At 48.5% G+C, this 25,964-nt stretch overlaps 1 protein-coding gene across 1 annotated transcript in view; it reads right to left on the bottom strand.

Moving 5' to 3' along the window:
• ABAT (4-aminobutyrate aminotransferase) overlaps nucleotides 1–25,964 on the bottom strand; it is a 52,925-nt gene that overhangs the window by 10,360 nt on the left and 16,601 nt on the right. Inside the window, exons 3-11 of the mRNA XM_006763586.2 lie at nucleotides 21,001–21,098; nucleotides 19,218–19,247; nucleotides 17,218–17,335; nucleotides 13,694–13,743; nucleotides 5,511–5,591; nucleotides 4,803–4,895; nucleotides 3,856–3,918; nucleotides 1,318–1,381; nucleotides 678–826 (exon numbers count right to left, since the gene is read on the bottom strand). Coding sequence (XP_006763649.1) covers nucleotides 678–826; nucleotides 1,318–1,381; nucleotides 3,856–3,918; nucleotides 4,803–4,895; nucleotides 5,511–5,591; nucleotides 13,694–13,743; nucleotides 17,218–17,335; nucleotides 19,218–19,247; nucleotides 21,001–21,098 — 746 coding nt within the window. The remainder of the gene's footprint in view (nucleotides 1–677; nucleotides 827–1,317; nucleotides 1,382–3,855; nucleotides 3,919–4,802; nucleotides 4,896–5,510; nucleotides 5,592–13,693; nucleotides 13,744–17,217; nucleotides 17,336–19,217; nucleotides 19,248–21,000; nucleotides 21,099–25,964) is intronic.

Below are 25,964 nucleotides of genomic sequence, written 5' to 3'. Positions count from 1 at the left end.
CCACTCAGAGCCACACATGTGGAGGGGATGTGTCCTACTGAGTACTGGGCCAGCCTGCTGAGGACTGGGATACAGACTGCTAACCTGCAGCAAATTATTTAACTTTCTGAAGCCTCACTTCCCGATCTGAGCAATGGGCATGCTGACAGAATCTATTGTTGTTGCTGTTATATTATTATTATTGGTAGGAGAGCCCTTTCTCTGCAGAACCTGGGATGAAAACTTGTTTAAAAAGCTGAGGCCCGGCTGGCGTGGCTCAGAAATTGAGTGTTGACCCAGGAACCAAGAGGTTACCAGTTCGATTCCCAGTCAGGGCACATGCCGGGTTGCGGGCTTGATCCCCAGTGGGAGGCATGCAGGAGGCAGCTGATCAATGATGTTTCTCTCTCATCGATGTTTCTATCTCTTCATCCCTCTCCCTTCCTCTCTCTCTAAAAATCAATAAAAACATATTTTTTAAAAAAGCTGAGGCCAAACTCATCTACAGTGATAGAAATCCAAACAGTGGTTGCACAGAGAGGGTAGGGGTGGGGATGGGGGCCTCTCGGTCCCTATGTCCCTCCCAGGGAGACCCGTGCAGGCCCAGGTAAGCTCGTTGTCCCTCTTCTCCAGGCGAGGTCTTGGGGTGGTGAGGGTACGGGATGGGGTGTGGGCGGGTCTGGAAGGTCCCCTGTTACCTCTTCTAGGCAGCGGGCCTCTTCTTGCTGGTTCTCCTTCACAAACTCCTCCAGAGGGTACTTCAGCCGTGGGAACGGTGCGATGGGCCAGTCGAACGAAGGGATGTCGATCTTGTGAATAGCTTTGGAATGTGTGGTCGCTAAGCAACCTGCACCCCCCACAAAACAGGAGAGAGTGGTTGGTTTGGGGGAGTACAATGAACAGTCTTCAAAAAGCAGATGGGCATTTCAGGTCAAGACCTCAAATGCCCAGGAGGCCTGTTGCCTGCAGAACTCCAGTTCCGGTAACAACCTGAAGCCGAAGCAGAACCCGTGAACTGTGTGTGTGTTTGTGTGTGCGTGTGCATGTGTATGTGTGTTGCTTTCTCATTCATCACAGATTAAGCACAGGCTTTGAAGGCAGAGAGACAAAGGTTCAAATCCTCGCTCTGCCGCTGGATGGCCTTGAATGTTTCTCTCCTTGCTGCACCTCGATTTCCCCACCTGCAAAGTGGCCATAAAAATTCCCCCTCTGCAGAGCAGTGTGTGTCAGTGAGACAAGGTGGGAAAACGGTCCACTCGAGATCAAAGGCAGCCGTCGATATCATTGCCGCTATTATTACTCTAACTGCCACTCGGGATCCCAGGGGACCCTCCTTACCCATGGTCCTCCCGTGGAACGCGCCCATGAAGGAGAGGATGCTGTAGTCGGGGCAGCCAGGGGCCTAGAAACAAGAAGTAGCAGTCATTAGTCACGGTAGTGAGAAGTGGGAGGCTCTGTGGTTTCTCCTGAGAGCGTGGGGGAGAACCAAAGTCTATCAGGAGAACGGGGTGACCCTCCTCAAGCCAAAGTCACAAACTGGACCCCCACTTCTCTAGCCAGGGAACAGATGTTTTGCCCACATGCAAAGAATTTTAATCAAGAGATTTCACATATATATCTGAACTGTCTTCTCTTAGGTTCTGCACCATTTGGGCCCACTCTGTAGCCCAAGTCTAACATCTGGGCGAGCGCACTGCTGCAGGGCTCACTGCCCGCTCTTCTCCTTTACATCACCTGCCACCACCTGCCGGGCTGCTTGGGGCTTCTGAATTTTCCACCCTGGTCTGCAGGCTCTTCCAGCTCCTACAGGCTCTCTCCCTGCTCCAGCCTGCTCTGGCTTCCACAGCAACCAGGTGGGCCAGGTGCAGACAGGTGCCTCCCACATGAGGCTGAGCGGGGCACCTCACAGGGAATGCATGCCAGAGCGGGAGCCTGGGCAGGGAGGACCCCAGCCTTTCCATCTCCCCAGGGCGGCTGCCCCTGTGTTCAGGAGGGACACCTGAACTCCCAGTCCCCTCCCCGCCCCCAGTGGATGGCACAGCTGCCATTTCCTGACCCTCCACCTGGCCAGGAATCACACCTGTTTCTAGCTGACTCAGGTAAAACTACTGAGGATGCTGCAGAGGCAACCATGGGGGCCCCTAGTCTCTGGGAATTTGATACAGGATGTTCTTTGGCTGGCTGACATCCACCAGGTATCTGAGACCCCAGGAAAAAGCTCTAAGACTTCCTCCTACAAACTACAGTATACTGTCTTGTCATTTCCCATTGGTAAGGAAACATTTTTCTTGTTCCTTTGTATAAATATAATATATACACATCTTCACACATTTTTTTTGGCTGCAGATTAAACAGGAGGAATAAGATGCAAAAATATTGGTGGACTAGGATGCCCACAGATATCAAATGAGAAAGAGACAGGCCACAATCCATTTCTTTAAAAAAATGGCCAGGAGAGTTCTAGCTGGTTTGGCTCAGGGGACAGAGCGTCGGCCTATGGACTGAAGAGACCCGGTTTGATTCCGGTCAAGGGCACATGCCCAGGTTGCGGGCTTGATCCCCAGTGTGGAGCGTGCAGGAGGCAACCAATCAATGATTCTCTCTCATCATTATTGTTTCTATCTCTCTCTCTTCCTCACTGAAATCAATAAAAATATATTTTAAAAAATGGCCAGGAGAAAAAAGAAAAAGCTTACGTTTATGTACGTTTGTATGAATGTGGAGAATGGTATGGATCTATTGCTAGCAAGAGGCAGGATTAGGAATAAAAAATTAAGAAGGCACAAAAGAAAAAAAACGGAAGTAAACAATCTCACTAGCCACAGGCATCCCATTATAAACACGTTAGCAGGATTTCTTGTAGTAATTTCCTGTATATTTATTTAGTGTCCATACAATTTATATTCCACTGTTTTCACTAAATTATAGCACGGGTGTTTCCAAGCAAAGAGAAGCCCTTTCTAACGATTTTTTGCTGCAGGATATTGTAGATGTACGCGGTGCATAACTGAGTTCAGTGGCCTTTGATTCTTTTTTAATCAGCAGACATTTCTGCCTAAATCATAATGGGGCCCCATAGGTGAAAGGGGGAAGGACAGGCGTGCTCTGATTGAGGCTGGCTGTGAGCTTGGACCTTCTTACTTGGTTTTCCTGTGGTCCCCGCCACCACTGTGCTCAACAGTGGCCTCCTTGGTGCCTTTGGAAACCCCTACACTTAACCCCCTTCCCCCATTGCTGGGTGTATAGGGGCTTCCAGTCTTTTTGGTTATTGTTACACAAAGCACCCATGGGGTGAATACCCTTGTACATACACTTGTGTTGACATGCTGGATTAGAGGATACAGAAAGCCTCCCCAGATGGGTTAAGTTCTGGCAGTTGTATTGGGAAACTATCGTTCTGGATCTGGTAGAGCTCCTTTCCCCTTGATACCAAGGGAATGGACTGGGGAGGCACAATGCCTGGGGACCCTTGTTATGGACTGAATGTTTATCCTCCAAATTCATATGTCGAAGCCCTAACCTCAATGTGATGGTATTTGAACACGGGGCCTTGGGGAGGTATTAGGGTTGGATGAGGTGCTGAGGGGGTCCCCATGATGGGATTAGTGTCTTTATAAGATGAGGCACAAGAGAGCTCACTGACTCTCTCCCTGACATGGGGGGACACAGTGAGCAGGCAGCTGCCTACAAGCCAGGAAGAGAGCCTGCCAGGGGAACCAAGTCTGCTGGCACCTTGATCTTGGACTTCAACACTGTAGCTGTGAGCGCATTTGTCATGGAAGCCTGTGCTGACTGAGGACAAGGTCCACTGAATAGCGTCCCCCTGAGGGGCCTGTAGCGGCTCCCTCCTGGAGGAGGAGGAGCCCCTCCACTTACCTGGTTGACCATGCACGTCTCCAGCTCCTCTTTGGAGAAACCCGATCGACCCCTTTCCTTGTTCTGACAAAACAGAACAGAATGAAATCTCAGAGACGCTCTGGGAAGAAGGGGCTTCCACATTCCACTTGCCCACAGTTAGCCAGACAACCCGAGTGCTCGCTCAAGAGCTGATCTATGTGTTGACTGAGGAATAGAGTGGGAACTTAAACTTTTGAGCCCTGCAGTCCCTCGCCAGTACCTGTATGTACATCAGTGTGTTTGTTGTGCATCATCACCTGGACGTACATCCAAGCTTCGGAATGACCTCAAGAAGAAAATGTTATATTGTCTTGCCGCCAGACATCTGACAGTTATGACCCCGGACCAACCCAGGGGCTGGAATGCAGAGCTGATTCTTCTCAAGGAGGTACTTTGTCCTATAAAGCTCCCAGACTTCTTCCTTCCTGGGAGCACTCAGTATGATCTAGTAGTGTTTCTGGTTTGCAAACCTTATGACGCTTGGATGAATGTTTGTTATTTTATTTCCAGTCAAAGCCCCAGACTCTTCCCGAGTATGTGCAATATGATCATTGCCCTTCTGTACTGAAGCCTGAGACTGTTCACTGTCCTTGTGGTGAAATAAATAGATGAACACACAAGGTGCATCACTCTTCCACTAAGATCTGCTGAGATAAGTCCTTCCAGGTAAAACCGTGTAACTGCATTAGGTAAGGTTGGTGCCAAAGCCATTCCCCACCGGCATGTTTGGAAAGCCCCACCAGGCAGGGGCCTCCTCTCCTCTGGATTAGAGTGTGGTCACTGATGTCCAGTACTCTGGTCAGTTGGGATGAACAGCAGGACTAGGGGTGAGTGTGTGGCTGGGTGCTGGGGAGCCTGTGTGTGTGTGTGTGTGTGTGTGTGTGTGGTGTGTATTTGTGTGTGTGTCTTCGGGCCGCAGACCTTACCCGGTACCACATGAAGATGGTCTTGAAGGCGTTTTCATTGGAGCAGGAGCCGCAGGCCATGGTAATGAGCTGGGACATCCCTTTGGGAGCCACCTGCAGGCAGAGAAACAGCTGTGGGCTCAGCTCCTTCTCCACTCCCTCACCCCCAGCTGGAGCTGTGGGAAGCACAGGGAGGCTGGGATGCAACCAGGGATATCCTGGGAGCCGGGGGCCTGAGAGACTGGACTCCGGCTCTTCCAGGGGGAGGGGAAGCCCAGGCTGGAGGGCAGAGAGGAAAAAAGGGCGAAGAGAAGCCTAGTCTATCCTCCTGATGCAACTGCCACCCCCCTTCTCACATTTTGCAGGTGAGAAGTTGAGGTTCGGAATGATTTTAATTGTTATAACAACTGACACCAAAACATAGAGGAGGGTTGCATAGCATGCAAAGCTCCTGTCTCGGGACAAACATTAATTTTTCCCGAGTTCCCTTTTTTCTGCACACGAGGTATCCCCTCTTTCCTTCCAAAGGAAAAGTAAAAATACTCTTCGTGAAAGAAACAGCACAAAGACTGACATAGAAACACCCGATCCTGATTGCAAGGCTCCCACTCCTTTCCTTCCCCTGGGGCTGCCGCCGGGAGCTCAGAGCTGCCTGTGCAGCGGGAGGACCTGGGCCTGGGTGGGGTGGGCCCCCGCAGCGGAGGTTGTCCCCATGGGCTCACCACTCACCGAGAGCAAGGACTCCTGCAACTTCTCCACAAAGTTCTCCGGAGGCAGGATTCCCAGGGCAGGTCTGTTGACGAACGTGCTCTGCAAAAAGGCCCAGAGACAGACAGTGATGCTCAGACCTGACCCAGCTCCCTGCCCCCCCCCCCACCCCCACCTCGCTGCTCACAGGAATGGGGTCCAGAGGCTGATGGCGCTGTGTCGGTCCTGAAATGATGGATTCTCCGCACTTTTATTTATTTATTTGTTTATTTTTATGTGTAAATATATATTTTTATTATTGATTTCAGAGAGGAAGGGAGAGGGAGAGACAGAAACATCAATGACGAGAGAGGATCATTGATTGGCTGCCTCCTGCAGACCCCACACTGGGGATCAAGCCCGCAACCCGGGAATGTGTCCTGAGATCAGGAATCGAACCATGACCTCCTGGCTCATAGGTCAATGCTCAACCACTGAGCCTCGCCGGCTGGACTCCCTTCACTTTTAGAGAAATCCACTAGGATTGCTCTGGGTTTTAAAAAGAAGTGCCAATTTCTTGGTTGTGATATAGCACTATAATTACACAAGATGCTACCTGTGGGGGAACGGGGCAAGGGGTACATGGGACTTATTTGTACCATTTTTTTTGCAATTTCCTATGAATTTATAATTAAAAAATCCATCAAAATGGCTAAAAATTAAGAAGTGGAAAATAACAACTACTGACAAGGAAGTGGAGCACCTAGAACGCTCATTTTCCGCTGGTGGGAAGGGAACGTGGTGCAGCCACTTTGGGAGGCAGTCTGACCTTTTCTTATCAGGTTAAATACATACGCACCCAGCAGGGCCACACCTACGAGTTTGCCTAAGTCAGCGGTTCTCAACCTGTGGGTCGCGACCCCTTTGGGGGTGGAACGACCCTTTCACAGGGGTCACCTAGGACCATCGGAAAACACATATATAATTGCATATTATTTTTGTGCTTAATCACTATGCTTTAACTATGTTCAATTTGTAACAATGAAATTGGGGGTCACCACAACGTGAGGAACTGTATGAAAGGGTCGTGGCATGAGGAAGGTTGGGAAGCACTGGCCTAAGTGAAGTGAAAGTCTGTGTCCACACAAAGTCCTGAATAAGCACAAATGTTTATAGCGGCTTTTGTTTGTATCTGCCCAAATCTGGAAACAACACCAATGCCCTCCCCACCCCCCCACCCCGACCCCCACCGGGAAAAGATACAAAAACTGTGGTCCACACACACTGTGGACTACTGCTCAGCAACAAAGAGGAACAATAGACGGACACACACAAGGGCCAGAAGAACACGGAAGAATCTCAAAGCCTCAGGGCTGAGTGACAGGAGCTGGAACCAGAGGGTCACACACAGCAAGGCTCTATGTAGATGACATTCTGGAAAAGGAGGAGCGACGGGCAGAGATGGGCTCGTGGGTGGGACTGACTACAAACGGGCTCAGGAGAATGTTCGGGGGATGAATTGTACCACGTCTGGATTCTTAAAAAGTGTGGTGAGACCACATAACATACAATTTACCATATCGACCATTTCTAAGTGTACAGTTCAGTAGTGTTAAGTACGTTCACACTGTTGCGTGGCCATCACCACCATCCATCTCCAGACCGGTTTTATCTTGCAAAACTGAAACTCTGTATCTGTATGACACTAAGTCCCCATCCCCTCCTCTCCTAGCCCTTGGCAACCACTGTTCTACTTCTGTCTATGAATTTGGCAACTCTAGGGACCTCATGTAAGTGGAATCATACAGTATTCGTCCTTTTGTGATGGGCTTGTGTCATTTAGCATAATGTCCTCCAGGTTCATTCATGTTGTAGCATGTGATAGAATTTCCTTCCTTTTCAAGACTGCATAATATTCCATTGTACGGATAGACCACATTCTGTGTATTCATTCATCCGTCAATGGACACTGGGCTGCTGTCACTCTTTGGGTCTTACAAATAGTGCTGCTATAAACATGGTGTGCAAATTGTCTGGATTAAAAAAAAATCCTCACCCGAGGATATGTTTTTATTGATTTTGGAGAGGAAGGGAGAAAGAGAGAGAGAGAGGGAGAGAGAGAAACATCAATGAGAGAAACAATCAGTTGCCTCCGGTACTTGCCCCAGCCAGGGATCAAACCTACAAGCTAAGTAGGTGCCCTGACTGGGAATTGAACCCACCACCTTTTGGGGTATGGGACGATGCTCCAACCAACTGAGCCACCCATCCAGGGCTAAATGTGTCTGGATTTTGACAGTGACTGTATGACTATGCCTTTGACAAAACACATACGACTATACACTACAAAGAATGGATTTGGCTGCATATGGGTTAGACTGTAATTAAATAAACATGGAAAAAAGACACAGGGCAGCGGCAGCTCTAGAGCTTCTAAATGGAGCAGAGCTTAGGAGAGCAATCTTGTGAAGGAGCTGGCTAAACAAACAGGATGGGCTGGGTATGAGAAAGGCAGTGTTAGAAAATGACCTAGACTCTCTTTGTTGACCCCTCTCCCCCCTAATTTTGATAGATGTGGGTTGAGAGAAGAAGTATTTATCTCTGCAAGGAAATCAACAGCGCAGGCCTGATGCTAAACAGACTCGCTTTTGATCGTGGGGAGAGGAGGAGGCAGGGCGGTTACTAAGAGCTTGTTTGTCCGAGGGTGGGTCGGCCCAGCCCTGGGACTGCAGAGCAGGGACGCAGGCCAAGGCGACCAGAGCCTCCACATTTCAAAAGGAAAGGGAAACACAGATTTTAGTGGGAAATCGCCCCACGTTAAAATGCTGACCGACATTTTCTTAAAACAATCGCTGGCCGAGGGACAGTCCCACACTCATGCGGCCTCACTCTTGAACAAGAGCAGCCCCCGCCTGGCTGGCTCCAGACACGGGCGTGGTTGCTGGTATCCACGCGCCAGCGTTAGAGACACACACCAGGCCAGCGCTCCCAAACCTCCCCACCAGCCTGGCCTCAAATGCTTTCCTAAAGTGGAGAGAAAGATAATGTCCAGTTCTGGCAGGGCACCGGTCAGGGCAGAAGTTTCAACCCCAAGAGGCATTAGTGTGCGTTGAGAGCCTTACACTATTTTATACTCTGACCCGGCTGCCTCCTTTCCAGGCCTCCTCTGAACATACGATTTCAAACATGGACGAAGGCTACCCATTATTCGCTACTAATTATTCGTGTAGCGCTATTTATAACAACACAAAGGAGAGACTTTCTAAATGCCAACAGGAGGTTATGTGAGCTAAGCCACTTTAATTCGGGGTGACGTTCCGTGGCCAGTAAAACGGTGTTTAAAAGGTGACAGTTTTACATCAGGGTCCACTCTTGGTCTCGTACATTTCATGGGTTGTGACAAATGCATAAGGACATGTGTCCACCATTGTAGATGAGACACGGGTGGAAATGCAGATGGAATAAGGGCAGAACCAGCCCCTTCGAGGCCCAGCCAGTCCCCTGGCAGGACTGGGCAGAGTCTGGGTGGGGTCTGCACATGGGTAGATAGTGAGATCCCCAGGAATCCGGTGGGGTTGTAAAAAGGGATGGTACTGAGTGCAATGTGGCATCCTGGACTGGACCCCGGAACAAGAGCAGACAGTAGTGGGAGAACTGGGGAAACCGGAAGGAAGTCTGTCGTACGTCATGCACCAAGGCTAAGTTCTTAGTTTGACGAGGGTACCATGGAGAGGTGAGGTGTCAACATTGGGGAAGCTGGGTGAAAGGTAGATGGGAACTGTCTTTACAACTTGCCTGTAAATCAGAAATTAGTCTAATATAACAAGATTTAATTGAAAAAAGAAGGAGGATGGGGTGAGCCTGGGATCTGGGGACTTCTCGGGTACCTCTCTCTTGGACAGGGTTGGTGTAATTAACTCCATGCAAATCCAAATGGCGGCATCATTGCATAGGAGGAAACCCAAGGAGGGCGGGGGGCGCCCAGAGTTCAGCTTCCTGGCTGTTTGGAAATTGGCTCCCATCAATAGACATTGTGGCAGGTTTACACTCCGGACTAGGATAAGAGGTGGGGGAAGTTAACCCTTCTCACTGTAGAGTTGGGGAAACTGAGGACCAGAGAGGTCAAGCCACTTGACCCAAGTCACACAGACAGGAAAGGGCAGACCCACAACTCAAAGCCAGGTTTGCTGACCTCAGATTCCATCCTCTGCCAGACACCGCAGGCAGCCCTGCCTGATAATGTTAAGGATGGACACGAGTCTGCCTGGTACAACCGGGGACTTTGGCTGGCCCATCACGAGCTGAGGGTCAAGGTGAACCACCATCCCTGGCGGGGGTGGCGCGGCTCAGATGGGACGGCGGGCTGGCTGGCAGCTTGACTGCCTCTCTGGGCCCAGGGAAGATGTGTGGGTGATGTTCCTGTTTGACAAAGCGTGACAGTGGGAACAGAGGAGATCTGGGACATTGGGAAGCCGAATCAAATGAGGACAGGTTTCTGGAACACTTGCCCTCAGACTCAGCAGCTCTAACGCACAGTGTGCAGAGAATGGGCTTTGGTTTCAGCAGCTCAGATGCCTCAGGCAGGCCATTCTGGGCTTCAGGGCCTTCAGATGCCAGAAGAGGGTCCCCTCTCCCCCACCCGGGTGCTTGTGAGGAGCCAGTGGGACGCTGCAGCACACAGAGGGGGAGCTCGGTCTTGAAGGGCAGTCACACAGGCGGGAAGGCCTGGAGGTCAGACGGATGGCACGCCTCTTCCCTGACCAGGCCAACTGCCCATCTCCATCCCAGCTGCCCCATGTCAGACTGTGCTCAGCATTCGTTCCAGTGGGAAGGTGCACGTGTGGTGCCCAATAATCATTGCATGACTTGTGGGCATGGCAAAGAGGTGGCCTGGGCAACGTAAGACAGAGTAACTGGACCCAGACATGGATCCAGGGGACACGGCTTCATGTTTCCCAGTCACCGGAGGTGATGATGTGGGGGCCTCAGGGTGATGTGATTGGGGTGCAAAGGGTCTTAAGCCCTTTCTCAGGATTTCAATGACTTGGCGGGAACCTGCCCAGGATAAGTCAAATACCACAGCCACCGCCTGAGCACATCTCCAGCTGAGAATCTGGAAGACCCAGATGTCAGCCAATGGTCCCCAGCCTGATGTGGGGGTGTACCCGCTGAGCTCTGCCGGTCAGCTGCCGTTTCTCCAAGACTGTGCCAGTCACCCTACCCCAGCCCAGTCCTCTGCAGAGCAAGGTCAGCACTGTGATCCAGGCTGTGACCTAGACTGTGATCTCACCATCCAATCCCAGCACAGTGACCAGCACACAGTAGGTGTTCAATCAAGAGCTGGCCAATAAACAAATGCCAAGAAATAAAGCTGAAGAAGCAGGAGGCAGACCATGAGGAGCTTTGTACTTAAAGTGGAGGAGTTTGGGACGTGCCCTGGAGGCAGCAGGTACCTGAAACGGGTTCCATGCGCAGCACAGTTGGAGATGGTCTGGAGGAGAAGAAAATGGATGTGGCGGGAAGAATAGTTGGAGAGGGGGTTGCTGGGAAAAATCAAATGGACGATGCAGAGCTGCCACTGGCTCTGACTGGCTGAGAGGTGAGAGGTGAGAGGTGAGGGGGTAAAGTGTGGCATCCAGGTTCCTGGCAGGGACAGGTGGGGCAGGGCATCCCCCAAATCGGAATCCCTGGGGGAAGTCACGTGCTGTCGTGAAGATTCTGCCTCCCCAGGCAGCTGACTCTGCAAATGTGTGTGACATGTTTGTTGACACATTTTTTTCCAGCACCAACTGCTGAGGCATCTGGGATCTGCTAAAGTTTCAAAACAAAGTCGGGCTCTGAGTGTAAACACCCCCGTGGAGCCTGCATGCCAGAGACGCCCCACAAGTCCTCCACTGTAGCCCCTGAACTTGTCAACTAATCGGAGGGGGGAAATGTCCCGAAGTCCCTCCCAGGCAGGGCAAACCCATTCGTAAGGAGGGAAATGTGGTTCTTTTTATTATCTTCCACTGTGCCTGTTAAAAGGGGAGGGCGTTTAAGGCCGGGAGTCGGTTCCTAACACTGTGGGGGCTCTCAGCCCTCCCCTGCCTTTCTTTGATCTTTGGGGGGACTCACACCCCTTGTCGTGTGTGGATACGTAAGTCACTCTCTGAGTAAAATGAAAGCCCCCCAGTGACACTCGCTGTCGGGGAGGAAGTGGAGTGACCACCACTCCCACACGCTGCTGGGGAAGTGGAAACAGACAGTTTGGACAACTGTCTGCTCACCACGATGGCCCGCAGCTCCACTCCTAGCCATGTACCCCCTGGAGACCATGACTGTTCACGGAAGACAGGCACTCTGTGTTCATGGCAGCGGCCGCTGTAGGAACGACCTGATGCCCACCAGCAGGGGTGGATGCATACCTGCTGCGCTCTCACCCCCTGGACGGCTGCGCAGCCTCAGGAATGGGAATCTGTGGCTCTGCACAAGATGAATCGCGCAGACGGGTTGTGAGTGAATTAGCCAGATGTGATGAGACGCACACTGTGATGCCATTCACGTGCCAAGAAAGAATGGAAGGAGTGCCCCTATGCAGTTAGAATAAGGGAGTGGGCCGGGGAATAGTACTGGCTGGGGCATGTTGTGGGGACCATTTGTTATTCACAAATTCTCAATGGGGCGATAAACATCCTGCTCTGTGGTGAAGAGGGCACGGGCAGCTATAGGGTATTACCATAGCGGATGCCATACCTGACATACCATGTTGTGAAGATGTGTTGCAGACACAGTATGGCCCCCAAGAAGATGCCACCCCTCAACCCTGGGACTGTGAGTATGTTATAGGGCCAAAGGGACTGGGCAGATGTAATGAAGGTTCCTAATTGGTTCAGATAGGGAATAATTCTGGCTTTTCCGAGTGGGCCCAGTGCAAACACACGAGCCCTGTGCTAAGAGCAGAAAGTGATGGAAGACCAAGCACAGGATTGGCCTGGGTTGCTGGCAGGAAGATGGCGGGATCACGTGGGAACCGTGTGAATGAAAGGGATTATGCTAACAACCAGATGAGCACACAGTAGTCTGCCCTGTAGCCTCCAGCTAAGCGCAGATGTCCATTTTCCAAGCGCTCAGCTGAGCCTGCCCGGCTCCTGATCCATAAAATCAATGTGACAGCCAATGGGTGTTGCTTTAAACCCCTCTCATCTGGGGGGAAGGGGTACGTTCCCAGACATCCAGTGATGCCTGAGACTGTAGACAGTACCAAACCCCGTTCATACAACCTATGATAAAGTTTAATTTGTAAATTAGGCACAGTGAGAGATTGCCAACGATAACTAATAATAAAATAGAGCCATTTTAACAACATGCTGCAATAAAAGCTATGCGGATGTGGCATTATTAAGTAAAATAAGGGTGACTTGAACATATGCTCTGTGATACCTCGACAGTCAATCTGATAACCAAGACGGCTACTGAGTGATGAACGGGCAGGGAGCCTCTACCGTGTAGATGTGCTGGACAAAGGAATGAGCCATAGCCCAGCATGAGATTTCATCACACTACTCAGAACTGTGCCCAACTCAAAACTTATGGCCCTCGCTGGTTTGGCTCAGTGGATAGAGTGTTGGCCTGTGGACTTAAGGCTCCCAGGTTTGATTCTGGTCAAGGGCACATGCCCAGGTTGCGGGCTTGATCCCCAGTGGAGGATGTGCAGGAGGCAGCCCATCAGTGGTTCTCTCTCATCATTGATGTTTCTCTCTCTCTCTCCCTCTCCCTTCCTCTCTGAAATCAATAATAAAATATTTTTAAAACTTATGAGTTGTTTATTTCTGGAACTTTTGCATTTACTATTTTTGGACCACAGATGACCACGGGTAACTGAAACTGTGGAAAGTGAAACTGGGGATCAGGGGGGTTACTATACATATTATGCTCTTAATTTCTGTTAATCATTATGATCAATTTCATCATTTTATGCCCACACAACACTGCTTACCTCACTCTGTAGCACTTACTATGGTTGTAATTCTCTACTTACGGGCCGAGAATTAAGTTAATTGACTGCCACCATGGGAGCGGGGTGCTGGGTGTCTGCTCACCACGGTACTCCAAGCGCCTTGCGCATAGTGTGTGCTCAGTAGACACTTATGGAGTGAATGAATGGATGCACTGTTTCCCAAGGTGCCCCAGAGGTCCTCTGAACTGCCATGGACACGCTGGTCTTTACCGTCTAATCCGGGACTCACCGCATTCTGAGGCTGTTGCACGAGCTTCATGAGCGCAGGATGGTTGTAACCTGGGGATGGGAAGGTGGTTAGAGGCCAACATCGCAGCTGAGGGCCCTGCGCCCCTCCTCCATTGCCCGCCCCTCCCCTCCTTTCCAACCTCTTCTCATGCCACCCCTTCTTGGCAGACAAAAACACCCACGGCTGGGCCCACCCAGACCCCCTGACTCAGAATCTCTCAGGGTGTGGCCCGGAAATCTTCAACAGGTTCTCTAGGTAATTCTGGGTTCAGGTTTGAGACCTACAGAGCTAGACAGACACAAGAGGAGCTGGGTGCAGGCGAAAGCGAACTTCCAGGTCTGGGAGGGGTTCCCCAGGCCTGTGTAATGAATCACAAATGTGGTCCCTGCTTTCTCCCCCAGTGCCTACAGATGGTGCCTACAGACAGAGTCAAGCTGCTTTAAGTGTTGGCTCAGGAGGCGAGTGAGTGTGTGGCACAACCTGCCTCTGAGGCCAGCGTACCGGTTCTGCCTTCACACATCTGCTCATTCCCAGAGTCCGTGGCATTTACTGTCCAGCCTGGGCCTGACACTCCACCACAAGGTTCAAGACACATTTTGACTCAGCAATTACTCTCCTATGAATTTATCCTGCACACGTGTATGAAGACCAATGTACACACATCCTAACTGTGCCACTCCATCTCCAGGCTTGAAAGCCACCAAAAGTCCATCAACAGCAGATCGATTGTTGCCAGGGTTAGTGATGAAGAGAAAACCCCTGCACACAGCTCAGTAAGTGGAAGCTTTTATTGTAAAGGGCGGGGGTGTAAGACAGTACTGCCCACACCGGAGCCAGATGTCCTGGGCTCAAAGGCTTTACTTCCATTTACTGAGCATCTACTATGTGCAGGGGGCTTTCTGTTCATTATTGCGAGTCCTGGCCACAACTCTCACAGCAAGGCCAAGTTTGTAGGCGGCACCGAGGTCAGGAGACCAGATTGGAAGACCCTCAACGGCAGTGGCAAGTGTTCAGCTCAATGGATATCAGCCGAGTGAATGAATAATGCAGAGACCCGGCAACATGGAAGAACTCCAAACTGATGTACGCGAGAAAAGACTCATCTGTGAATCTGGGAGCAGGTCGCGGAACTTGGAGAAAAGCTCTCAGTCTTCAAGCATCACCATTTTTATGGCGCACACCTTGTACTTATTTTCTTTCAGTCGGTTCATTTTTTAATTTAAATACATTTACTTTGAGAGGAGACTTTAGAGTACAGTGGTGAGAGGCCTGCCCACCTCTGAGCTTGGGGCCTGCTGCCTCCAGAGTAACAGATTAGCCAGTTAGACGGGTATGAACGACCCAGTGTCACCCGGAGTGGGGGGCGGGGGGACGTCTTCTCCATGCAATCAGAGAGTGAACGGATGTGGTTTCACTCAGCCTGCTGCAGGGAGCATGAACTGGGGGCAGGATGGGGGGGGGGGGGGTGTTTGGGCCAACCATCCCTGCTGTCCCCATGCCAATCCGAGGTGTGCCGGGCCCAAGGCTGGAAAGTGCCCATTACTCAAGGAAGGAACATGGTGGGTGTTTTCCCACTGTTTTCTGGCTCGAGGCCTCTCAGCTCTGCTCTTTATCACACTGCCTGGTGTGTGTGACTTCTCTGCCTCAGATGGGCAGGTATGAGATCACAGATTCAGCTTGTCTGCCGGCTTCATTAGGACAGATGAAAGGAGAGCGGGCCCCTCAGATCAGGGAACTCCGACCCTGGGCCTTCGAAGCCCTGGACCGCCCCCCACAGCAGGGCAGGGGCGGCCGTCTGGGAGGCTGCGGTCACAGAAGTAAGCAGAGAGGCAGTGAGTCGCTGGTTCATATCCTTTGGCTTCTTGGACACACTGGGAAAACCCTGCACCTTTTGAAAGCTGGCTCCCCCATCAGTAAACGGGGCGGGGGCGGGGGTGGGGGATGATGCTAAAGTAACCAACATTATAGGACTGTTGTGGGGATTTAATAACATGAAAGGCACTTAGCAATATGCCAGGCACAGAGCAAATTCTCAGTGATTAAGAGTTAAAAAATCACCTCAAAGGCTACAGATATGGGAGAAAAGGTGGCGCGAGAGAAAAACTTAGAACTTCTAGTCTTTTTAACAGCTGCTGCCGGCCTGATCCTCCCGCCCCAACACACATACACTGGCTGGCTGGGGAGTCCAACTGAGGGAGGCCTCGGGGGAGAGGGAGGGTGGAGGAGTCACTGGCCCACAGCCCCATGGCTAATACACGGTGGAGCCAAGATGCAAACCCAGGGTCACTCGAATCTAATCCCTTTTCCTCTGAGGCAAAATGAAGGTGGGGCTGGTAAACCTTAGCATCCCAAATGCCTTCCAAGGCCGAGGCATGCCTGAATGACGGGACTTTCCAGAGAGAGAATGAGTCACCCACTTACTGTCTAATTGCACCTTTCTGGGGAATAAATAGGTGGGAGGCACTGCGATGGGGGAAGTGGAGGAGTGGGGACCTGATTTGGGGTCTCGGGGGAAGGCCCTGGCTGCTGGGGTGGGAGCTGCTGACAAGTGGGAGCACAAGGGGCCAGGCTCCACCGACTTGGCCTACAGCCCAGGGATCTAAGGGGAACCCAGAGACCAGAGAAACATCGGCCATCCAAGCTGCAACCACCAGCTATTGCAGGTCCAGGTCAGCCCGTCCATCCTGTCACCTGTCCCTTCCTACAGCAGCAAGTCATGCTCCGTGTGACCGGAAGGTGAGCCTGTGAGGCAGGTGCTGCTGGTGGCCCCATCCCGGCACCTGGGCACCTGTGCTGTGCAGGCCACCGTCTCCCAGCTGCCGTGCATGCGTCTGATAAGGGCTCCAGCTGCCTCCGGCTCTGGAAAATCGCCCTTGGTGTCTGGAAGCCACTTCACCCCAGAGCTGACAAGTCCTTCCTTCTGGCAGCTGACGGGCAATGCTTGCCTGGCACAGAGGTACACAGAGGCCAGTCTCTTTGCTGCAGGCTGGGACCAACTCTGGGGTGCAATGCACGCTCAAGAGCATCCTGGGGGACCAGGCAGTGGTTGGTCTCCGGCTGACAGCTCATCCCTCTGAGCTTCCCCCCTGCCCTGTGCTATTTCCCTCCCGCCCCCCGCCCCCCCTTTCTGCCAGGAGCGCTCTCTCAATAAACTACATGCACAGAATCCTGCCTCGGGCCCCCCCTCTGGGAAACCCAATCACAGACAGCGGACATCAAACTGGTCACACAGACCTGGGCCCACATCCCGGCTCAGCTTCCCCGCAAGCTGCTAAGCTCCGCCTCTCTATCTGCAAAACCTAATACTAATACATACCTACCTAGTAGGTTTAGGGGAGGAGTAAACGAGAGAAGACATGTAAAGTCCCTGGTACACACCCTCTACGAATCACCTGTGCCTTTCTTCTGCCCTTGAGGGAAGTGTTTGGTAACATGCGGGCGTGCGTGCTGGAAGGGACTTGCGGAGGCTGGGTAGCCACGGCTAAGAGAGAGGTTACCTTCAAGGACGGTGGTCCAGCTCTTACCTATGGGGACAGAGGAGATCTGGGAATAGAGATCCAGCATTCGGTTGCCATCCACATCGACCAGGTAATTGCCCCGGCTCTCTTCATAATTGCAGAAGAAGTGCACAGCCTCTGCGTTCTTTGGGAAAAGACAGACTGAGTCAGGCTCACCGCCACTCCCGAGGCCTCCATGTTGAGGATTCAGCTTGAATCAGTGAAAAGGACCACGACCCGACCAGTCTATGGACATGTGGAAGGTTTCTGCGGGTGCCAGAAATGCCACATTTCCTGCCCCAGGGTAATTACACGGGTGATTTGCTTTACGATAGTTTATGAAGCTGTGAATTTGTATTGTATGCAGTTGTCTGTGCGTGTTTTACATATCACAACAAAAAGGTTGATCCGTATCTCTGATAGGATGTATATGGTAAGCCATAGAGCACCCATGAAGAAAACTCAAAAAACACACATAGTAATTATGGAAGAAATAAAAATGTTAGACTAGAAGTTACTCACTTAATGCAAAAACACAAAGTAAAAGAGGCACAGGGGAACAAAAAGGATATGAGACAAAGAGGAAAAAAATGTAACAAGGAAGATGTAAATATAACCATATCAATAATAACATTAACTGTGGACGGACTGAGCAATTTAATCAAAAGTCAGAAACTGTCAGACTGCATTAAAAAGGTTCAGCCATAAGCTGTTGACATGCCACACACTTGAGTTTCAAGAATTCAAATAGGTTAAAAGTAAAAGGATGAAAAAAGATACATGAGCCCTAGCCGGTTTGGCTCAGTGGATAGAGCATTGGCCCGTGGACTGAAGGGTCCCAGGTTCCATTCCAGTCAAGGGCATGTACCTCAGTTGCAGGCTCAATCCCCAGCCCTGGGTGGGGTGCGTGTGGGAGGCAAACAATCGATGGGTCAATGTTTCTCTCTCAGTGTCTCTAAAAGTCAATGGAAAATGAGGATTAACAGCAACAAAAAAGATAACATGATTCTCACAGCAATCATAAGAAAGCTGAAATGGTCTATACCCGTGGTCGGCAAACTGCGGCTCGCGAGCCACATGTGGCTCTCTCTTTGGCCCCTTGAGTGTGGCTCTTCCTAAGCCTTAGGACTACCCTAATTAAGTTAATAACAATGTACCTACCTATATAGTTTAAGTTTAAAAAATTTGGCTCTCAAAAGAAATTTCAGTCGTTGTACTGTTGATATTTGCTCTGTTGACTAATGAGTTTGCCGACCACTGGTTTATACTAATATCAGACAAAATCAACTATAGAATGAACAACAACAACAACAACAAAATGTTCCCAGAAGTAAAGAGAGGCATTTAATGATGACATAGAGTCGGCCCACTAAGAAGATACAACAATTATAAACATACATGGACCTAATAATAGAGCCCCAAAATATATGAAGCAAAAATGGACAGAATTAAAGGGGGAAATAGTTCTACAAGAATAGTTCTAATTTCTTAAATAAAACCTGAAGTGAAAAACCTAATAATAATAATAATAATAAAGAATAGTTCGACAAGAAAGTTGTTATGTTCTGGAGACAGAACATAGGTAGAAGGTTAACAAGGAAGTAGACGTGAACAACGGTCTAACCCAATATCTCACCGGTACCCACAGAACACCCGACCCAGCAACAGGGCAGCACGCTCTTCTCAGGTACACATGGAACATTTTCCAGGACAGACCATATGCGGGGCCATAAAAAGGCTCAATACAGTTAAGAGAACTGAAAACACACAAAATCTGTTTTCTAACCACAATGCAATGACATTAGACATCAATAACAGAAACTTGAGAAGTTCACCAAAATGTGGAAATTAAAGAACACAAAAATAACCAATGAGTGAAAGAAGAAATCACAAGGAAAATGAGAAAAAGGTTCTGAGTAACTTTTTCTTTCCTTTTTGAAAAGAGGCAGCACAGAAAAGCATCTGTGCCCCTCAGCTAAATTGTACTGGAGAAGCAATGGCAGGAACGCTGCCTCGTCTCCACTTACCTGAATTATATTCAGCTGTTTCATTAACTCCTGCGGGCAAGAAAAGCAATAGTGTTACAGCAAGGACACATTCTTCAAAGTAGTTTAAAATTGTTCAGGTCTTCCCAAGTCTTGGGGCTGCTTTTCCCTTTATGCAAATAACTTCATAGTTAAGTAGTCAATGATATTATAAATATTTTTAAATTGATTAATATAAATCGTTGGTGGGAAGCTACTCCTGACAGTTAAGTGATAATTACAATGGACATACTGGATATTTAGGCATAATTAAATAAACTAAAATATTTAACAAAAAAAAATTAAGCTGAAAGTGTTTACCTAGTGTCCATAAAAGCGTGGGTTTTATTTTTTATTTAGAAGAAAAAAGGCTTTAACACCATGTTAGGAAATAAAATCAACGGAAAAATATAAATTTGCACACAAAGACCCATTTATAATTACAGTATAATCCAGATATTTTATAAACCACTGTGTAATTCTATATGGAAACTGGGGATTATACCCCAGTTGCTTTAATATTATAAAGATTTAACCTCTAAAAATAATTTAATATAAAATAAACGTTGGCAATTAGTGTCATAAAATTATATATTTCCACATTAAAATAGAAAATATTAAAATATTAAAAATTACTCCCCAAACATTTCATTACTATTAAATGAAAATCTACCGATCCCAATAGAAATATGTGTGGGAAAGTCTCCTTTTGTGAGCAGACTCTCTCCATAATAACTACAATCATTTATCAGAAAAAGATTTCTGGATTTATAAATAGTTGCACTGACAAAAGGGGGGGTATCTTTTGACACTAAAAAATGACACTGGAGAAAATTGCAAAATATGCAAAGAAAAATTTTATTTGTATTAAATATGTTTACAGTTATTTTTTAGTGCAAACATTAGAAACAGTATTGCACATCACTTCACAGAATCAAGGTTAGTCAGCCTCCACAATGTGTCAGATGCAGATTTTGTAGCATCTTTGAGTAAAAGTTCCAGTCTCCATCATCACTCAACTTGTGTCTCTTCCATCTCACACACTGACATTTACTCCAGGAATTCAGAGCTATCCAATGTCTCTCATATGCCATGTACTGTCACCCTGTATGCCTCTCCACATACCATTCCCCTTGCCTAGAACAGAATGCACTCCTTTGGCAAATTCCTCCTTTTCGTCCTTCAAGGTCAAGTGCAAGGTCATTTACTATCCATGCCCTGTGCTATATAGCTTTGCCATGTTCTTCCACTGTTGGTAGGATGTTCTGCCTCAGCCCTTGACCTGCTTTGGCCAACAGAACAAGGTGGAAGTGATGGTGGACCAGTGTGGGGCTTGGGCATCAAGAAGGTTATAGTATGCTCTCCTCTACCATCACCATGGGAACTAGCCCAGCCCAACTTACTGGAGGATGAGAAACACATGGAACAGAGCCAAGTCAAGCCTAGCCTAAACCAACTGATGGCCAGTCATTCCCCAGGCATGAAGGTGGGCCCAACAGAGCTGCCTGGCCAACTCCCAGTTACCCCTAGATGCAATCTGTATGCTACTAAGGTTTTGTGGCTGTTTGTTACACAGCATTATTGTGGCAGCAAGTACTGATACATCTCCTCTGAGAAACCTTCTTTGACTTCTTATAGCAAAATGGCCTCATTGAATGTCCCAGATCTCTAGTGGTAAAATCTCCGAAAGCAGCTAAGAAAACAGTGCCTACGTTTGGCTGTGTTCTTGCCTCACTGACCCTTTCTGTTCTTTCCCAAAACTCCCACTCAGGTGTGCTCAACTCACCCGAGATTTAGGCCCGGGAACTTCTGTCTTCATCAGAGGCCCATCATAATCAAATTCCACGTCGACTTTGGCTGCAGCCTGACTGATATGCCTGGATCCTGCAGGAAACAAAGAGAATGAGAACCCGTGGGGACAGCAGGTAGAGTGAGAATTCTGCCCTAACTGACGCCCAGTGTTCCCAACAGAGTCAGTCCCAGGACCTCAACCCCATCCCAGCCAGACCACCCCAGAACACTGAGTCTGGCCTGACCTGGGCACCACAAAAACACTGAGGATTTTTTAAAAATGGGAAAGCCCAGTGCCAGTGATGTTGTAGAGAAATGACCTAAATGTCTGACAATAGAAGGTAGCTAAATAGAATATGATATATCCCCCATTTCATAAACAATGGAATATTGTGCATCCTTTAATAGTTTCAAGATAGACAAATTTAATAGTTATGGGTATGCAAAGATGCCTGGGGTATTAGCATGTGAACGATCAGATTAGAAAATCATCCAAATTTTGTAAAAATTCAATCTATATCCAAATGTATATAGACCAGAGTCTCGCAGCCTTGGCACTGCTGACATTTTGGACTTGGAAATTCTGTGTCGTGGGCTGTCCTGTGTCCTGCAGATGTCGAGCAGCGTCCCTGGCCTCTGCCCACCAGATGCCAGTAGCACCCACCCCAAGCTATGTTCTAGTTGTGACATTCAAAAGCCACGCAGGAGAAAACAATCAAATGTCTAAATTCAGGTGGTCTCCACCTATAGATTTTTTTTTTGTTAAAAACACTTTTGCGCACAAGTCATTTGCTTGAAACTCATTTCACCTGTTTTTGATATCGTGCTAATGGTATAGAGGGTGTGTGAGTTCCCAGGCTTAACCCCATGAGGCTTTTTAGGTCAGCATGTTGCTGAGACGCAGAGGGTAGCCTTAAACTCCCCATCTCCTTGGTCCCTAAGTGAAAGGCAGCTTGGTGAATCCAAGAGAAGTGTGTAATGAGTTACAACCTACAATCAGTAACTCCTAGAGCAGTGGTTCTCAACCTTCTGGCCCTTTAAATACAGTTCCTCATGTCGTGACCCAACCATAAAATTATTTTCGTTGCTACTTCATAACTGTAATGTTGCTACTGTTACGAATCGTAATGTAAATGTCTGATATGCAGGATGGTCTTAGGCGACCCGTGAAAGGGTCGTTCGACTGCCAAAGGGGTCGCGACCCACAGGTTGAGAACCGCTGCCCTAGCGATCCCTTTAATGCAGGGTCCTCAAACTACGGCCTGCATGCCACATGCAAATACAAATACTGTATTTGTTCCCGTTTTGTTTTTTTTACCTCAAAATAAGATATGTGAAGTGTGCATAGGAATTTGTTCATAGTTTTTTTTTAAACTATAGTCCGGCCCTCCAATGGTCTGAGGGACAGTGAACTGGCCCCCTGTTTAAAAAGTTTGAGGACCCCTGGTTTTAATGTCTCCAGTCTCCTTTATCTTCCTGGTACATATTTGGTGGTTGAGAAATATTAGTTACTCTTCTAGGGTTGCCATAATTGCACCAAACTAGGGAATCACTAGTGACTTTATGTAAATCATATGTGATCTCATTTCATCTTTACACAATGCTGAGGGGGAGTTGTTACCGCATGTGCTAGCGCCTCTCTCTCTCTCTCTCTCTCTCTCTCTCTCACACACACACACACACACACACACCCAGTTTGCCAAACCATACAAAACCATGATATTAGAAAACATATTTAAATTTATTCATAATTTTCTGTAATTGCTTTGGATATCAAAAAAGGTTTCAAAATTAATTATGTAATGTAATTAATTATGTTGCTCTTTGAATGTAAAGTCAATTAAAACCCAATACTACCCTTATTTTAAGGATGAAGAAACCAGCTTTTGTTTTCTGTTTTATCTTAAAACTAGAGGCCCAATGCATGAAAATTTGTGCAAGATTAGGCCTTCCTTCCCTGGCTGCCAACACCGGCTTCCCTCCGGCACCTGGAACCCAGGCTTCGCTCCGGCCCTGCTTCATCCGGAAGGATGTCTGGAATGATGCCCAGAAGGACGTCTGGTCTAATTAGCATGTTACCCTTTTATTATTATAGATGAAAAGGGAATTCCTAAAGAGTTGATTCTATTTGTAGAGCGTTAAAGGTCATGGGACATATTAGTGACTTTTTTTTATATACACTCAACTGTTTATCTCTTTCTTGGCCAGAACTCCAGGTTCCTAGTCAAGGCTAACTCCAATTAGACTTGCAGAAAACAGGGCTGCATACCTGGATAAAATCGCTCGTAACTAGTTCTGATCTTGCTTGGTTTCAGCAAAGGGGCAAAACAAAAAGCTGGAAACTAGCAAGCAGTCCTCCAAATGAGGATGTGCAAGCCCTCCCCTTCTTCCAGAAAATGTCCTGATATCTCATTGTTGCACTCAGATTTCTTGGGAATTGGGAAGTGGGACTGCTGGGAATGGAGGCAGTGGCAGTGGGAGCTGCAGCCCTGATGATACCAAGACTGAGCAAACAGGAGCTGGGAGGTGGGGTAGGGAGAGGCGTGGAGGGAGCAGGGATTGATGGGCACGGGACAGGGATGCTGAGGGCCAGGTGCAAGGCAGACGGGTCTGTTCCAAAAACTTCAATGGTTCCTACCATGTGCCAAGTCTTAGTGGGCGTGGATGGAAGAGGGCCAAGACTGCTGGGCAGACACCCTTAAATTCAGAGGCTGGTAAGCTTGATGGCAACTGCGCTATCAGACAAAGAGAGATGGGGAAGCTAACGTGTGAGCTAGGCAGGCCCCACCAGGCACACTGTCATCTCTAGTTTTAATTAATTTGCAACCCGCTCGTGAGATGGTAGTGTTGTTCCCATTTTCTGAATGAGGATCAGAGAGGCTAAGTGACTTTCCCAAGGTCACAGAGCTAGTGAGTTGCAAAGGCAGGATTCGAACCCAGGTTAATACTTCTGCTTTTCCTACTATATCTCAATTTTTACTTTTATAGAGAAAAATAATCAAATAACAATACAATCAAATACCAAACACCAATATAATACCAATGATGATATATAACATCCTCTTAATTCGCTGAATGATGATATAAAACCACGAGAGAAAAGAAGACTTGAATGGTCACGGAAGCCTTTTCTGGATCTCTTATACCAAGTCCCCATGCACCTACCCATCATCAAGCACGGACAGGACTGTCCCAGGCATTATCTGGAGCACTTCACCAGCATTATCCCTTTCCAAGGAGGGAGATGTTATCCGCAGGTTACAGAAGACACCAAAGCTCAGAAAGATCAATTAATTTGCCCAAAGTCACACACCTGGTAAGTGGCTAAACTGGAAGTTTGTCCACCTGACCTCTCCTTTCCTAGGTAATTGGAATGTAACAGGTGGCCTCTTTGATCCCATCTAGAGTATGTCTTTGAAATGAAACATTTGCAGCAAAACAACTTGCTTCCCCCAGAAGCAAATTATTATTGGAAGCACAGGAAGCAGAACAAAAAAAAGTTTGAGTTAATATCGAATGATCCAGTATTTTCATTCATAAATAAGGCAGCACACCCAGGAGGCAGGGGTCTGCCTGGACACACAAGACCGGGCCCGCAGGTAAATCCAGCCCAGCCGTCTGGGCCCAGCAGTGAGGCTCGCCACCCTCAGTGCCCAGGGGACAGCCACAGTCAATTTTTAACTCCGAACTATAAAAACAGCCATCAAACGTTTTTAATATCCTCTTGATCTTTTTGCTGAGAGTAATAAATGAATGTCATTTCCCCAAACAGCAAGATGTGAGCCAGGTCAAAGTCAAGGCCAAGTTCACCTGGAGCTGTTTGCTCTGCTTCTCTTATAAACAATCTTATCTCCCTCCCTGCAACTGTCCCCCCCTTATGTTGTGATAACATGATCACTGAGGAAATAGCCATAAGCAGCAAGGAAAAAAACACCACGTCTAATTTCACCGCCTGGAGACAACCATTTTGCAGTCAAGTCTCCCGGTCTCTGTATTCTACTTGTCAACGTAAGATTATAAACATTTTTAGGGGTGGCATGAAACAATGCCGTGGGAACACTGTCTCAGGCCATGAGCCTCCTCAAGTGCAGTGGCTTTACAGTGATCGGATGGGTGGAGACACACGTGGAAGCATCTGCACACGGTGGGTGGCACCAGGCTGTGGCTTCCGACTTGGGCGCTCGGCTCTAGGAAGAGGTCTACACAGCCCTGAATCCCGCGCAATCACACAAATGGACGCGGAAGGGGACCCGCAGCTCTGACTGCGAGCCTCGGATGAGACCAGCCTCAGTTAATAGCTCGGCCGCCCCCTCATGAGCCACCTGGAGTCGGAGGATCCAGGTGAGCCCCATGGGTTCAGGTGCACAGACACTGTGAGACAAAACTTATTATTTAACTAGCTAAGTGTGGGGGTATTTGCTATGTGGCAATAGGTAACTAACACAGTGGTGAAGGGTGAGTCCTGGGGCCACACTGGCTCAGCTCAAAGCCTGGTTCAGCCCCTTGCTAGCTCTGGGCAAGTTTCTTCATTTCTGAGCCTCACTTTCCTCTGTTTGATGGAGCTGTGGCAAGGGCTACATGGTTACGGATAAACTATTATTCCTATAATTTAAAAAACCATTTTCCTATTGTTACTTGCCCATAAGCAGTGTATGAGAATGCACATATTATGGTAACTTTGCCAACACTGTGTTTTATTATTAAGAAACCAAAAAAACCCAAAGGCTGGCCAGTGCCTTTGTCTCCAGGCAGTCTATCTGTCTATCTATCCATCCATCATCTATCCATCATAATAGAGATGCCAAATTGATAGGCCAAAAGAAAATAAACACTCATCGAGTTTCTGAATTAAGTGTGCCAAAGATTCAACTCCAGCCGAAAAACTGCAGAACTGAGTAACTCCGATTTAGCCCCTTCTATTTTTTTGCATTGTGTCTCCACATTCATGTTTCAAAGATG

The sequence above is a fragment of the Myotis davidii genome, unplaced genomic scaffold (genome assembly GCF_000327345.1).
Source record: "Myotis davidii unplaced genomic scaffold, ASM32734v1 scaffold639, whole genome shotgun sequence".
NCBI classification, from domain to species: domain Eukaryota; kingdom Metazoa; phylum Chordata; class Mammalia; order Chiroptera; family Vespertilionidae; genus Myotis; species Myotis davidii.
The sequence above is the reverse complement of the archived record's forward strand: the minus strand, read 5'-3'. Positions and strand labels throughout refer to the sequence as shown.